Source organism: Macaca thibetana, chromosome 13 (genome assembly GCF_024542745.1).
Source record: "Macaca thibetana thibetana isolate TM-01 chromosome 13, ASM2454274v1, whole genome shotgun sequence".
In the NCBI taxonomy this organism is placed as follows: domain Eukaryota; kingdom Metazoa; phylum Chordata; class Mammalia; order Primates; family Cercopithecidae; genus Macaca; species Macaca thibetana.
Window position 1 is genome coordinate 36,265,371 of NC_065590.1, and position 13,824 is coordinate 36,279,194.

At 43.8% G+C, this 13,824-nt stretch overlaps 1 protein-coding gene across 3 annotated transcripts in view; it reads left to right on the plus strand.

Moving 5' to 3' along the window:
* ADD2 (adducin 2) overlaps window positions 1-13,824 on the plus strand; it is a 111,720-nt gene that overhangs the window by 57,528 nt on the left and 40,368 nt on the right. For all 3 annotated transcript variants that reach the window (XM_050754413.1, XM_050754415.1, XM_050754414.1), the window contains exons 3-4: window positions 4,499-4,715; window positions 6,501-6,639. In XM_050754413.1, coding sequence (XP_050610370.1) covers window positions 4,533-4,715; window positions 6,501-6,639 — 322 coding nt within the window. In that variant the 5' untranslated portion in view covers window positions 4,499-4,532. The remainder of the gene's footprint in view (window positions 1-4,498; window positions 4,716-6,500; window positions 6,640-13,824) is intronic.

Below are 13,824 nucleotides of genomic sequence, written 5' to 3' on the forward strand. Positions count from 1 at the left end.
GACTTAAGCCCTGAAATCACACATAATAAGAGTAAATAGTTAATAGCACTTGCTATATGTATCAAGCCCTGTTTTAAATACTCTACATACCTTAAGTTCACTAATCCTCACAAGTACCTTTCAAGGTAGTTAATTTACTACAGTCCCCATTTTATATGTGGGGAAACAGAGGCACAGAGCAGTTAAGTACCTAGCTCAAGATTACACAGATAATAAGTGGCACAGCTGAGATTTGAACCCAGATGGTCTTGTTCCAGAGTCTCTGCTTTTAATTGCTAAGCCATTCTGCACATAACTTTGTGGAGACAGAAGGAAGGAGCACAAGAGGATGCCTCTGATTCACAAAGCCAAAGGCTTGACCCAGGCCCCTGTTGTGATGGTGATGGAGTCAGGGCTTCCATGTCCTACACCACCCCCATCGGAGTACCTCTGGAGCAACCCTCTGGGGCTGGGCTCTAAGAAGGGAAGGCAGGCCCTGGGGCATAGTGGTGTGAGCTCCTGTCCATCAGGCCCGGAGCTTCTTGGTTGTTTGCACTTCAGAGAGGGCAGAGCTACTTCACAGCCTTCACAGACCAGTTGCTGGGAAATGGAACCGCTCCATGGGGAAGGGGAGATGGTCAACCTTTTCCTGCCTGGATGAAAAAGGGTTTATGCCAGGAAGGCTCAGTACAAGGCTGTGCTGGCCAAAATGATCCCAGTCCCAGAGAAGCTGAGAGTTCAGTTGGCTTGGAGCCTGGAGTCCTAGGGAGCTCAGGGGGCTCACATGCCTATGCTCACATCCAGTGTACTCGCTGGGGAAGGGGAGTTGCTTGTTGCTGTTTTAAAAATAACATCAAAGGTTCAGGGCTTTGAAAGTGCCAGAGAGAATTAATTTACTATGATGAGTCACTAAACAGAGAAGGAATGGGGTTCGGTGAGGTGATGTCTCTGGAAGAGTTTTGTTCTGCAGTGCTGCCTGCCCAGAAGAATCTGGGTGGGGGCCACATGTCTGTGTGGCTCCGATGCAGTCCCATTATGTTTGACTTTGTCATCCCTTCTTATCTTCAAGGTCCAGGGATGAGGTTGGGTGTGAGCATGAGAGAGGTGAAATATTCTTAACTAACCCCATGCACATGGGATTGACTGGAATCCACAAAGCCAATGTGTGTTCTTTTCTGATGTTTCTCTATTGGCATCTGACTTGTGGGAGAGGCTCTGGGGGAAAGCAGGAAGGTCTCTTGCTCCAGGAAACCCAGATCCTCCATCCTTCTGCCTTTATTACATGAATGTATCTGTCTCCAACTCAGATAAATCATAGTGTCAGAGCTGGAAGGGACCCCAGAGGTTATTCGGTTCATTTTCTCATTTAGAGCTGGGCAAAGTGAGACCCAGAGAGAGGCAATGACTTGCCCAAGCCCATGCAGCTACTGAGTGACACATAGGGGCAAGACTGTGGGTCCCTGGACTTCTAGTCTAGAGCTCAGTCCACCAGCAACATCCCTGACTCAATCACTCTTTTTCCATTCAGATGAAAGGAAAGGGTCTGGATTTAAATGTTGCTAAGTATAACAACTATTCTAGCAGCCTGCCAAATCTGTTCCAAAATCTTTCTTTACAGAATCTTTTTTTTTTTGGCTGCCACTCCCAGCAGACCCCTTCCCCTACCTCCAACCCTTCATCTCCATCTCCTATTACCAAATATTTTGTCAACACTGCTGGTAAGTGTGGTGCTGGTTGGGGGAAATCAGGTAAGGGCTTTCATAAGAAGATGACTAACTAGTGGAATGATTAAGATCATAGGTCCTGGTTTGGCAGCTTTGCAGAAGCGGGCCATGGTGGCATTTGGAGCACTCCCACTGCTTGTTAAGAGAAAAATTTTAGGCAAATTAAACTTAACAGAGTTTGAGCAAAGCATGATTCAGGAACTGGGGAGCCCTCAGAACCAGAATGGTTTCTGAGTGCCTCTGAGACTGCCACATGATTGGATATATTTATGGACAGAAAAAGGAAAGTGACCTACAGAAAATGGAAGTGAGATACAGACATGGCTGGATTGGTTCAGACATGGCTGGATTGGTTACGGCTCTGTGTTTGCTTTATTGGAACAGTGTTTGAATAGTTGGCTACCTGTGATTGGTGGAAACTCAGCTGCTGTGGTTGGCTGAGACTCAGCTACTTGTCACAAGAGTAGGTTACAGTCTATTACACATCAGTTTATTATACGTGGAAAAGCCCTTAGGCTACACTTAAAATATGTAAGGAGGCAGCTTTAGGCCAAACTTAATGTAACATGTTCCAGGCCAAGTGTATCATGGGAGGTGGTGGTTTGAATGAGAGGAGGGGCCAAGACAGCTATGGGAAGTGGCCTGTGGTGTGGCAGTCAGACATGTGAGGTTTTGTGCCATCTTATGTCCAACTGGCTAGAAATGGCCAACACCTGGAATGGACACCTTCCATTACATGTTGCAACCAGTAACATCTAAACTATAGCTATTTCAACCCTGGCTGCTCATTAGGGATTAGGGAGCTTCTGAAAATCCTGATGTCCAGGTCATACCTCAGACTAATTATATTAGAATATCTGGTATCAATAGTTTTTAAAGTTCCCAAGGTGATGCTATTGTGCACTCTAGGTTGAGAACCACTGCTCTAGGCTGAGGGCTCAGGCCATCAGCTGATCCTTGAGGAACTCTGTCCATGTGCCTTCCCTTGAATGAACTTTTTGCCTTTTCCCTAAAGGAAGAATGCAAACAAGAACAACAAGAAACCATCTGTGTATTCTGGGCTGATGGAATGGCCTCCCACTGTCCTCCAAGCTTATCTATGGCATCATTCTCCCCTCACCCCACCCAGAGAGATTGCAAGGGTAGAGGGTGGAGTTCTGATAGAATGTGGAAGAAGAGGTTACAGGCAGCTCAGGGACAACAAGAATATGCTTTACTGGACATCAGCAAAGTCTCCTTTGTAATGAGTTTCTGACCAGAATCAAGGGTAGGCTGGGGCCAATAGGACTGCTGGAGCAAGGCTGGAGGGAGTCAGGACCGGCCAGCCACAGGCAAAGGGCAGATCAGGACCCGGGAGGCCAGGAGCCTTCTCCCAAAGAACAAGAGAGCACGCCATCTCCTCATGGAATGGGAGCCCATGGAGGTAAAGCAAGGGAGTGGCAGGTTATGGATGAGAACCCAGGTGTCCTGGTCCCTTGTAATGCTCTTTTATTTGTATCTCCACATGTATGTTAAAAAGCTAATTATTGTTCAGCCAAAGTACATGCTGCCTTCTGCTGAGAAGAGAATCGGCCAGCAGGGAGAAGGCCAACGCTCTATAAGGCCACCCTGTGTGTTGAAGGGGCAGAGCACTGACTTAAAGGCCTTGCAGTGCTGACACAGGAAGGGAGATGGGCTTGACCAAACTCCCACAGCCGGGAAGTGAAGCCCGGAACTGCAGGCTTACTCTTCAGAAGGGCTCCAAGATAGCAACAGAAAACATTTCTTCATTCATCATTCACACATTTTAAAAAGCATGCTTGATTAGAAAAAATCCACGCCTTTCCCGCAGCTTGACTCTCCAGAGGCTGTCATCGTCCGTGCTCCGGGGAGTAGGTTTACACACAGCATGTGGGGATCTGGCAGCCGGGCAGCACGGCACCCTGCAAACCTTAGTTGTTGTTTCTCAACATGAGTTGAGTGGGATTGAAGAGAAAATAATTTTCCATTAATAAAGTTGCATACCTCTTTTTAAACTTGAAATGAGAATCTGATTCTGCATTAAGACAAGTTTCACAGAAACAGATTCACCGATAAATTCCTTTCCAGGGGCCAGAGCGAAGTTTAAGTTGTAAAGAAAAGCACTGGGCGAAGTGCTTCCCACATGTTAGTAGTTCCCATGCTCTTGTACTAGTAGTCTCAGTAGGCCCTGTTTAATACTAATGTTCTTTTGTGAATTTCCCACCATAACTTTTTTTTCTTTTTAGTTCTGGGGTACATGTGCAGGATGTGCAGGTTTGATACATAGGTAAATGTGTGCCACAGTGGTTTGCTGCGCCTGTCAACCCATCACCTAGGTATTAAGCCCAGCATGCAGTAGCTATTTCCACCATAATTTTTGAGGGGCCTTCTTAGAGGGTTTCCATTTTAGATGAAGTACTAATTTCCAGTAAGTAGCTTACCACTACATAGGTGTGCATCACAGAAATGCTCAACAAGGTCTGCAGGTCATGTTTGCATTCGGGGAACTCTCTACTCCAAGCCAAGTGGAACCATTTAAGCGCTGGCTAGTTGGGGAAGGGAGTGGATACCTGAACCCATGTTTTTACTTAGTCTCATGGCACAGCAGCGCTCCTATAGATGGATATATGGGGCCGCTGCCGGCGTCCTGCCCTCCTCCCCAGGCTCTGCCTCTACTATCCTGGGAATAGCCGCACCCCACTGAGAATCCAACCGAACCCAGTCCTGTTCTCTGGGAAGCGGGTACCCCGATGGGGAGCACCAACCAACTGCATACCCTCTCCGCTTCTCTGTAGGGTTCCAGGAGCGGATTGCAAACCCACCGGGAAAATGAGCGAAGAGACGGTCCCTGAGGCTGCCTCGCCCCCGCCCCCGCAGGGGCAGCCTTACTTTGACCGCTTCTCAGAGGATGACCCCGAGTACATGCGTCTTCGCAACCAGGCAGCAGACCTGCGGCAGGACTTCAACCTAATGGAGCAGAAGAAGCGCGTCACCATGATCCTGCAGAGTCCCGTGAGTGGGGCTGACGCGGACGGGAGAGGGCGCAGGGGGCGCTGGCTCTTCAGGGCATATACCCACGCGAAAGATGAGTAACTCCTCTTCCCCTTGCTCAGTGTCGGTAGAAATGTAAGCCCACTGAGCAAGACGGATCTGGTCACCAGGGGCCTTGAATTTCCCTTGTGGATGACAGAAACTGGCTTGTATGCGGCAGTTTGGCTGTGTGCGGGGCGGGGTGGGGGGCGGGGGGGGCCGGGGGGCAGGGGGAGGTGGGACGGAGACAGAAGTCCCCCTCAGTTTCCTGTGCCCCTTCGGAGCCTCAGTTCCCAGTCTTCCCTCCTCACTGAAAGCTATGACAGTGAACGGAAAAATCCATGTAAATTGGAGACCAGCAGGGTACCAGAAGGAAGGGTTGGGGCTCCCTTTACTGAACACCACAAAGTAAGAACTTTCTGTCGGGACAAATGAAGCTTTGACATGAATGGGATGGGGCTGAGGAGGGCCTGGAAGCCCCAGGAGGTGGGGAGAGTGGAGGACTCAGCAGGGCTATGGGATGCGGTGTGGGAAGGGAAGGCAAGTTGAGATCACTCACCTCCCTCCTTACTTGGGGCCGGTTGATTCCTGCCTGGCGTGGACACAGAGCTCCTCCTTGAGACAGGTAGTGCCTTTTGAGAAGGCAGAAGCATGGGCCCTGTGGACCACTGAAGACAGAGGGAGATCAGTGTGGAGGAGGCAAGAGGGATCTGACTGTGTAGAGTTTGGGGGTCCTCAGGAATCAGCCCATGATCCTAAGGATCGGGAAGCCCAGGGACAGAGTTGGCCTCTCCAGTTGCTTGCCAGGATGGGCTCAGGAGGTGGGAGCCGCTCTGCCTTGGCCTTCTGGGCTCCAGAGAGCCAGGGCCTGTGCAGGGGCTGTGTGAGGCCCTGGCTGGGAGCCATGGTGCCTACTCAGGCTTCACAGAGCAGCTCCAGGGAATGGACCCAGGTCTGGGTGATATTATGTTGGGGAGCCTGGAGAAATATGGCAGATGCTGAAAGCACTGGGGTGAGGAGCCCCTGGGAAAACCCCAGAGTGTGGCTAGGAGGGGTGACAAGGGGGTTAGGAGAGGTGGCAGAGTTAGCACCAGTCCAGATTTCAGGGCTCAGGCAGGAAATAGAGATTGGAGGAGGGTCTGCTTCCTTCTGTCCTTTTATAGGTTGGCCAACACACCTAAGTGGCCCCCCATTTCCTCTTGAGTGTTTTCTCCTGCCACCTGGTGGGCGGGATTCCTTGCTTATGGCCCCATGGTCTGAAAAGCCAGGCTTGGAGTTGAACATCAGGAGTGGAAGCGACCTCAGAGGCCATCAAATCCTCCTGTTCTGGCTCCTACCCTTTCATTAAGCACATGAGGAAACTGAGGCCGGAAAGAATCACAGGCATCGCTAATGGAGAGGGATGGTGGCTCTCTCCATTCAGTTCTGCCTAAAAAAATGTCCTTCATTACTAAAGTGAAGTCCTACCATGTCTGATGGTGGGGAGGGGTCTTGGCCCTCATTTAGACACAGAAAGGATCTGGAATCTGGATTACTGCCCAGAGGGCAAGGGAACACAAGATCCATTCCCAGCATTTCTTTGTTGCTTCCCATACAGCAATTCCTGAGGTCCTAGTGGAACTGCTCCGTGTCCCTTGTGGCCAGGGATCCTGAGCATGGCCCTGACCTAGCTGACCCAGGGGCAAGGGGTGGGCACTTGGAAGAGCTCATTGTTCGGCAGCTGTGTGAGAGGCTATGGGGAGACCAGCACCTCGGGGCCTACTTTAGTCTTTCAGGGAGGAGCTGGAAGGCCTCATCCAGGAGCAGATGAAGAAGGGGAACAACTCCTCCAACATCTGGGCCCTGCGGCAGATCGCGGACTTCATGGCCAGCACCTCCCACGCAGTCTTCCCAACATCTTCCATGAGTATGTGGTGTCTGGGGAGCTGCCAGGAGCAGAGGTGGAGGGGAGGGTGGGGTGGGGAAGAGAGGGAGGAGCAGCAAGAAGCATCTGGTTGCCAGGCAATGGAGCAAGCAGCCTATTGTGTTATCAGGCCTTGGGGAGCTCAGCAGCAGCCAGAGAGGTACCTGGCTCTGCTTCTGATGTTGATACAAATTAAACATCCACAGAAGAATTACCCCTGATGCCAGGAATGAGAAGGCGGAGGTGACTTCAGCGGATGGGAGGAGACCACTGAAGCGTGTGTTTCCATGCCCCACTAGACAGGCCCACCTGACTCCACAGATGAGGGCTGAGAGGAGCCAGCCAGGGCTATGCAGGAAGCCACCCTCCTGGGCTGTTATGGTCTGCCCATAACGTTTAAAAAACAAGCATAAAAAAATACTCCCCCTCAATAAGATTATTGCAGGATTATGGCTGAAAACTGTGAAAATAACCAAGAAAGGGAAACAGAAATCATTCTACTGTGTTCTTAAAGCCCTCAAATTACTATTCTTAATATTTTGGTAAACATATATCCTTCCAGTCCTTTTTTTCTTAACATATGTAGATTATGCAAACACAAATGTAATTACATAAAATATGGTTCTATAATATAATTTTTGGTGGATACATGCTATTTAATCAATTTCCCATTGTTGGACTTTTAGGTTATTTCCAACTTTTTCTATTAGGAACAACAATGCAATAAACATCCTTGTAAATAAACCTGAGATTATATCCATGATTATTTTCTTAAGATAAATTACTAGTAGAATTGCTGAATTGAAGTACATGCATGCATGTTTTAAAGATTTTAATGCATAATGGCAGATTACATCCTTTCTCCAAATGGATCCAATTTACGTTCCCAACAGCAATTCGGTAGAGTGCCCATTTCCTCTACCCTGGTCCATAGTGTATATTACCATTTGTTTCATCCTTCCAATTCAGTAGGTGACAAATAATACCTTATTTGTGTTTTAATGTGCATTTATTTGACTACTGATGAGGTTGGATATATTATGTATTTTCACATACATATTGGACATGATTTTCTTTCCTTCCTTCCTTCCTTCCTTCCTCTTCCTTCCTTCCTTCCTTCCTTCCTTCCTTCCTTCCCTCCCGCCCTCCCTCCCGCCCTCCTTCCTTCCTTCCTTCCTTCCTTCCTTCCTTCCTTCCTTCCTTTCTCTTTCTCTCTTTCCTTTTCTTCTTCCTTTCCTTTCCTTCTTCTTTTCTTCTTCCTTTCCTTTTCCTTTTCTTTCCTTTTCTTTTTTTCCCTTTCTTTCTCACAGAATCTCACTCTGTTGCCCAGGCTAGAGTGCAATGGTGCAATCTCAGCCCACTGCAACCTTCCAGGCTCAAGTGATCCTCCCACTTCAGCCTGCCAAGTAGCTGGGACCACAGGCATGCACCACACGCCCAGCTAATTTTTGTGTTTTTTGTGGAGACAGGGTTTCACCATGTTGCCCAGGCTGGTTTGGAACTTCTGGGTTCAAGTGATCCGCCCACCTTGGCCTCCCAAAGTGTTAGCATTACAGAGCCACTGTGCCCGGCCCTGACTTTCTTTTTATAGTAAATTGCCTTTTTAAATCCTTTGCCTGTTTTCCTGTTAGTGTGTTATTTTCTTATAGATTTTTACATTTTTATAAAGTAAAGCTATTTCTCTATTATAGTCAAATATATTGCATTTTTTTTTCCAGTTTCTCCTTTGTCTTTTAGTTTTGTTCATGGCATTTTTTTTTTTTTTTGTCTTATAGAATTCTTTAGTTTCTGTGTAGTGGAAACCATTGTAATTTTCCTTTGTGTGTTCTGCATTTGATTGCATGCTTAGAAATATCTTCCCCATGTTTTATCATCTGATGGAACAAATACACTTAATTATGCATTTGTCAATTTTTCTCAACTGTTTGTACAAGTTTATTCTTTACAATAACTTTAGGCCAGGTACAATGGTTCATGCCTGTAATTCCAACATTTTGGGAGACCAAACCAGGTGGATCACCTGAGGTCAGGAGTTTGAGACCAGCCCGGCCAACATGGTGAAACCCTGGCTTTACTAAAAATACAAAAATTAGCCAGGCATGGTGGTACAAGCCTGTAATCCCAACTGCTTGGGAGACTGAGGCGGGAGAATTGTTTGAACCCCAGAGGTGGAGGGTGCAGTGAGCCGAGATCGCACCACTGCACTCCAGCCTGAGTGACAGAGCAAGATTCCATCTCAAATAAGCAAAAACAAAAATCAAACAAACTTTAGAATTATTTTGTCAAGTCCCCCCATTGACCTTAAAAATTCCTTTTGGGATTTGATTGGGATTACATTAAATGAATAAGTTGATTTGGTGAAGAATTTATAAATTTATAATTTTATATTAGAATGTAAGCTCTGTAGGGGAAATTTGTATGTTTGGTTCACCGCTATATCCTTTGATTTAGAATGTATCTGGCACATAGTAGGTACTTAAAAATATTTACATGAGTGAATTGTAAATCTTTTCAGAAATGAGATATGTCTTTTATTTATTTAAGTCTTCTTTCATATTCATCAGAAAAGTTTAGTAATTAGTTTCATGTAGTTCTTACTAATTTCTTATGAAGTTTATTCTGGAATTTTTAAATAACTTTGTTATTTTAAATGAATCTTTATCCATTCTATTTTCTTTCTGGTTATAGTTCTCATTTAAGATAAATTGTTAGATATATATATATATACATAAAAGTGTGTGTATGCGTGTGTGTGTATACATTAGCCCCTTATTGAACTCTTATTTAAATTTTAATATCATCTCAGTTAATTCTTTTGGGTGTTGTATATACAAAAATCACATAATCTGCAAATCATAATCATTTTGTTTCCTTCATTTTAACATTTACCCATTGGTTTATTTTTCCAGTTTTCTCTTTGAATCTGTTAGAACTTTCAGAACAATGTTTAATAATAGATTATAGTTATCCTTGTCTTATTTCTGACTTTAATGAAAGTTGTTTCACCACAAGAGTTTGAGATAATTATTTTTTGTCATGTTGAGGAAGTATTTTTTTATTCTAGTTCACTACGAGTTTTTCTCAGGAATGGATGCTGAATGTCATAAAATACATTTTGGCCATTTATTGATTTTTTTTTCCTTGAACTATTGAGGTGATGAGTTATAGTAACAGATTTCTGAATATTGAACTCCTTTTTCATTACTGAAATAAATCATTCCTGGTCTTGATGCATTCTTTTAAAAATACCCTTCTGGATTTGATTTTCCAGAATTTTATTAAAGATTTTTGCATTCATATTCACATATGAGATTGGTTAGCAGTTCACTTTTTGGGCAGTCTTTACCTAGTATTGACATTACGGCTGTAATTTCATAACATGAATCAAGGTGATTTCACTCTCTTTTTTACCCTGATATAGTTTAAATAAGATAGGAAATCTCTGTTCCTTGAGATTTATTATTCACTTAGAAAGTCATCTAGATCTGGAGTATTTTTAGGGATTTTTGATGTTTTTGTCTTCAGTTTCATCTGGAGTTTTAAAATTTATTTTGCTGCTTCTTGGTTAAATTTTGGTCATATATTTTGTGTAAAATAATACATTTCATGGAGCTTTTCAAAATTATTAGAGTCATTTACAATATTATTTTTATCATTTAAATTTCCTGCTAAAGTAGATGAGATAACATCCCATTCTCATTCCTGGTGCTATGTAAATTTTTACTTTCTCTTTATTGACCAATCTAGGTATTTGTTTATTCATCGATCTTCTCATATAAGCCAATTCTTGGATTTACTTATTGGTCCTGTTATTCTTTCTGCTTCTTGATTCATTACTTTTGTTTCTATATTCATTAATTATTTTCCATAATTCTGTTTATTTTGTTGTTTATGTATTTTCTAGAGTAGCATAAAATTGATTTTTTAAAAAATTAATTCAATAATAAAGATATTTAAGGCTATACATTTTTTTCTATGAGTATGTGTTTGGCCTTATCTCAGGAATGTGACACATAGTGTTTCTTTTATTGTTAATTTCTAAATAGCTTGCAGTTGCTGTTTGGACTTTATTTTTCTTCTAAGAGCTATCTGGGAGTGTTTTCTCATTTCCAAGTGGTCGAATGCTTAGTCTTTTACAGGTTTGCTAATAGCATTGGATTTTATTGCATTATGTTTAGAAAATGTAGCCTATTTAATTTCTGTGTTGGAGATTTATTGAGATATTCTTTGTGGCCTAATATCATTTTAGAATGATAATGGGTATACACCATCTCTATAGCATGGTATTTAATCTATATTTTTGTTTTAATTTGATTTTGTCAAAAATTTTCTCCCATTATATTTGATTTCTCTTCATTTCTCTTGGTATTTATGATAGTTTTTGCTTTCTCTATCTTGAAATATTCACGGCATAAGCATGACTGATAGTTACAGCTTCACTATTGATTGTACGTTTAATTCATATAAAATGACCTACAAAAATAGCTTCTTTGTATAAGAGAATATTGTTTTGCCCAACTTCTATTTTGATAATAATGTGATGACCTCTGCTTAGTTTTTGTTTATATTTGCCTGGTGTACTTTTGAACTTCCTTTTATTTTTACCTCTTTTGGGCCACTTTATTTTAGTGGGGTTTTTTTTGTTTTGTTTTGTTTTTGAGACAGGGTCTTGCTCTGTCTCCTAGGCTGGACAGCAATGGTGCAAACACAGCTCACTGCAGCCTCAACCTCCTGGGCTCAATGATCTTCCTAACTTAGCCTCCCAAGTAGCTGGGACTATAGGCATGTGCCACCATGCCTGGGCAATTTTTAAATTTTTTATAGAGACGAGGTCTCACTATGTTGCCCAGGCTGGTCTCAAACTCCTAGGCTCAGGCAATTTTTCTGCATTAGCTTCCCAGAGTGCTGGGATTACAATTGTGAGCCACTGTGCCTGGCCTGTATTTATTTTTTGTAAACTTCCTATAGCATTGCCATCTGACATTCTGTGGCTATAACAGAGAAATCAGCCAATTTTTTTTGTTTCCTTTTTAGGTAGCCAAATATTTTTTTTTCTAGATGCTTATGGATATTTTCCCCTTATCCCTATATTTCAGAAATGTTACCAGGAAGCATATAATTGTAGGTTTTTTTCTTTATATGAACTTTTCCCATAATCAATGAGTACTCGCATATCTATAGCCTTGCTCTTTGGTTTTTGTCTCCCAAATCTGTCATATTCTCTACCATCCTTTCCATGTCTGTCCTTATACTCTTCCTCCTGAGAAAGGAATAGGGCTGACCAGCATTCCCATTGCCTCATCAATCAGCATCTGTCAGGAAGACAGATGGATGCCTGGAAATCTGCTTAGTACACATCCGGGATATCTGAGTCCGGGATGTGGAGAGGGGAAGTTTCAAGTATCAGAAGTTCAAGCCCAGATAGGTTGTTATCTGTCTAGCTCCATTTGCCTTAGAAATTGGAGTTTTGCACATCAGTGTGCCCTTAAGTCTTAGCTTTCAGGGACCGTGGTGAGTTTTCATCTTTTTCTGTGTTTTCTTAGTTACTTTGACTTAATGGCTCAGTTAGATCTGATTTATAAATGTGACATTTAGCCATCCTAACCTTTGTGAGGCCATTTAGAATAAGCTTTTAAAAACTTGTTGTAATATTATTTTATTTTAAAAATGGATACATAATAATTGTACATATTTATGGGGTACATGTGACTTTTTATATATAAATATAATGTAATGATCAAATCAGGGTGATTGGAATAACCATCACCTCAAACACTTATTTCTTTATTGGGAACATTCCACATCTTTTCTTCTAGCTGTTTTGAAATGCACTATGAATTCTTGTTAACTATAGTTGCCCTATTGTATTTTCAAATTCCAGAATTTCTTCAGTCTGTCTGTGTTTTTGTACTCATTAATCAACCTCTCTTCATCCCCCTTCTCTTGAGACTCAGAGCAGGGGATCGGGAGCTCCCTTTGAGCCCTCCTGTTCTCTTCTTCTTCTGCCCCTTGTACCTGTGGGTGAGGTAATCCTCTTAGTTGAACCTCCAAGGGGTTGGGGAGGGAGACTCTCTTTGATACAGACACAGAGGATGTGATGGGGTGAGTGTTTTCAGACCTATTCTGGCCCCCTGGCCATCACTGGGGCCCCATGGTTATTTGTGGGAGAAGTATTCAAAGAACTGTGGTATAGACTGTATAGACCTCCCAACATCAGCCCCACCTGCCCGCCTTTGCCTGGAGCCCTGTGCTTTTGACATGCCCTCCTTACTGCTAGACATGAAGCAGAGAGGTAATTTCTTGTCTGGGGAACCCACAGAGGGAGGAGGCAATCCCAGACTGGTCAATTTGAATTAGAAATCCTTAACTTTGGAAGTTTGTTGTTGTCCTTGGCAGTTAACTAGGCTTTTGGACCACTGCTGTCCCCGCTATCTGTGTTTGCAGGGCACCTGCCCTGGAGGTGTATCACCTCTGGTTGGCACAGGCCCTTGTGTGCGTTTCCTGACATGGATGATTCAAGGCCTGCTCTGCTCGCTGGATGTTGGCCCAGCACCCAGTCCGCCCTCACTTTTGTAGACCACGTCATCACTTCCACTAATAGCACACTCGATGCAGGACATACATTGTACCGCAGCAAGGTTCACAGAGGTGGTAAAAGCTTCCAAAGAGCATCCTGATCCATTAAAATCTTTGGTGGGAGCTGGGAGAGGCAGCATCAGGAGGCTCCCAGCCAGAAACCATTTTAAGCCAGAACCTTTCCTATTGATTCTCTTATTGGTTCCTAGATGCTGATTCAGGCGCTGGAGTTCGGATGCCCTCTGCTCCCTTCCTGAGGCATGTAGGCAGTGGTCATCATAGTTAACAGGATAGACTGGCTGTCATCTCCTAGACCCTTGCATGCCCTGAGGACAAGACTATCAAACCCTCTAGGCCCGTTTCCAAATCCCTTCCACATCCCCCCAGATTCCCAGAAAGAACCACCATATAGCTAAGGGACTGCATGCCCAGAGAGGAGCCTAGGTATCCTGCCTGAGCCAGCCTTTCAGCCAGCCACAGCTGCACCCACTTCCAGAAGTTTATGACTTTTTAGAAAAACTTGAAGAAGTTACTTCCAGGCTGATCTGGCTTTCTTTTTTTTTTTTTTTTTTGAGATGGAGTCTTACTCTGTCCCCAGGCTGGTGTGCAGTG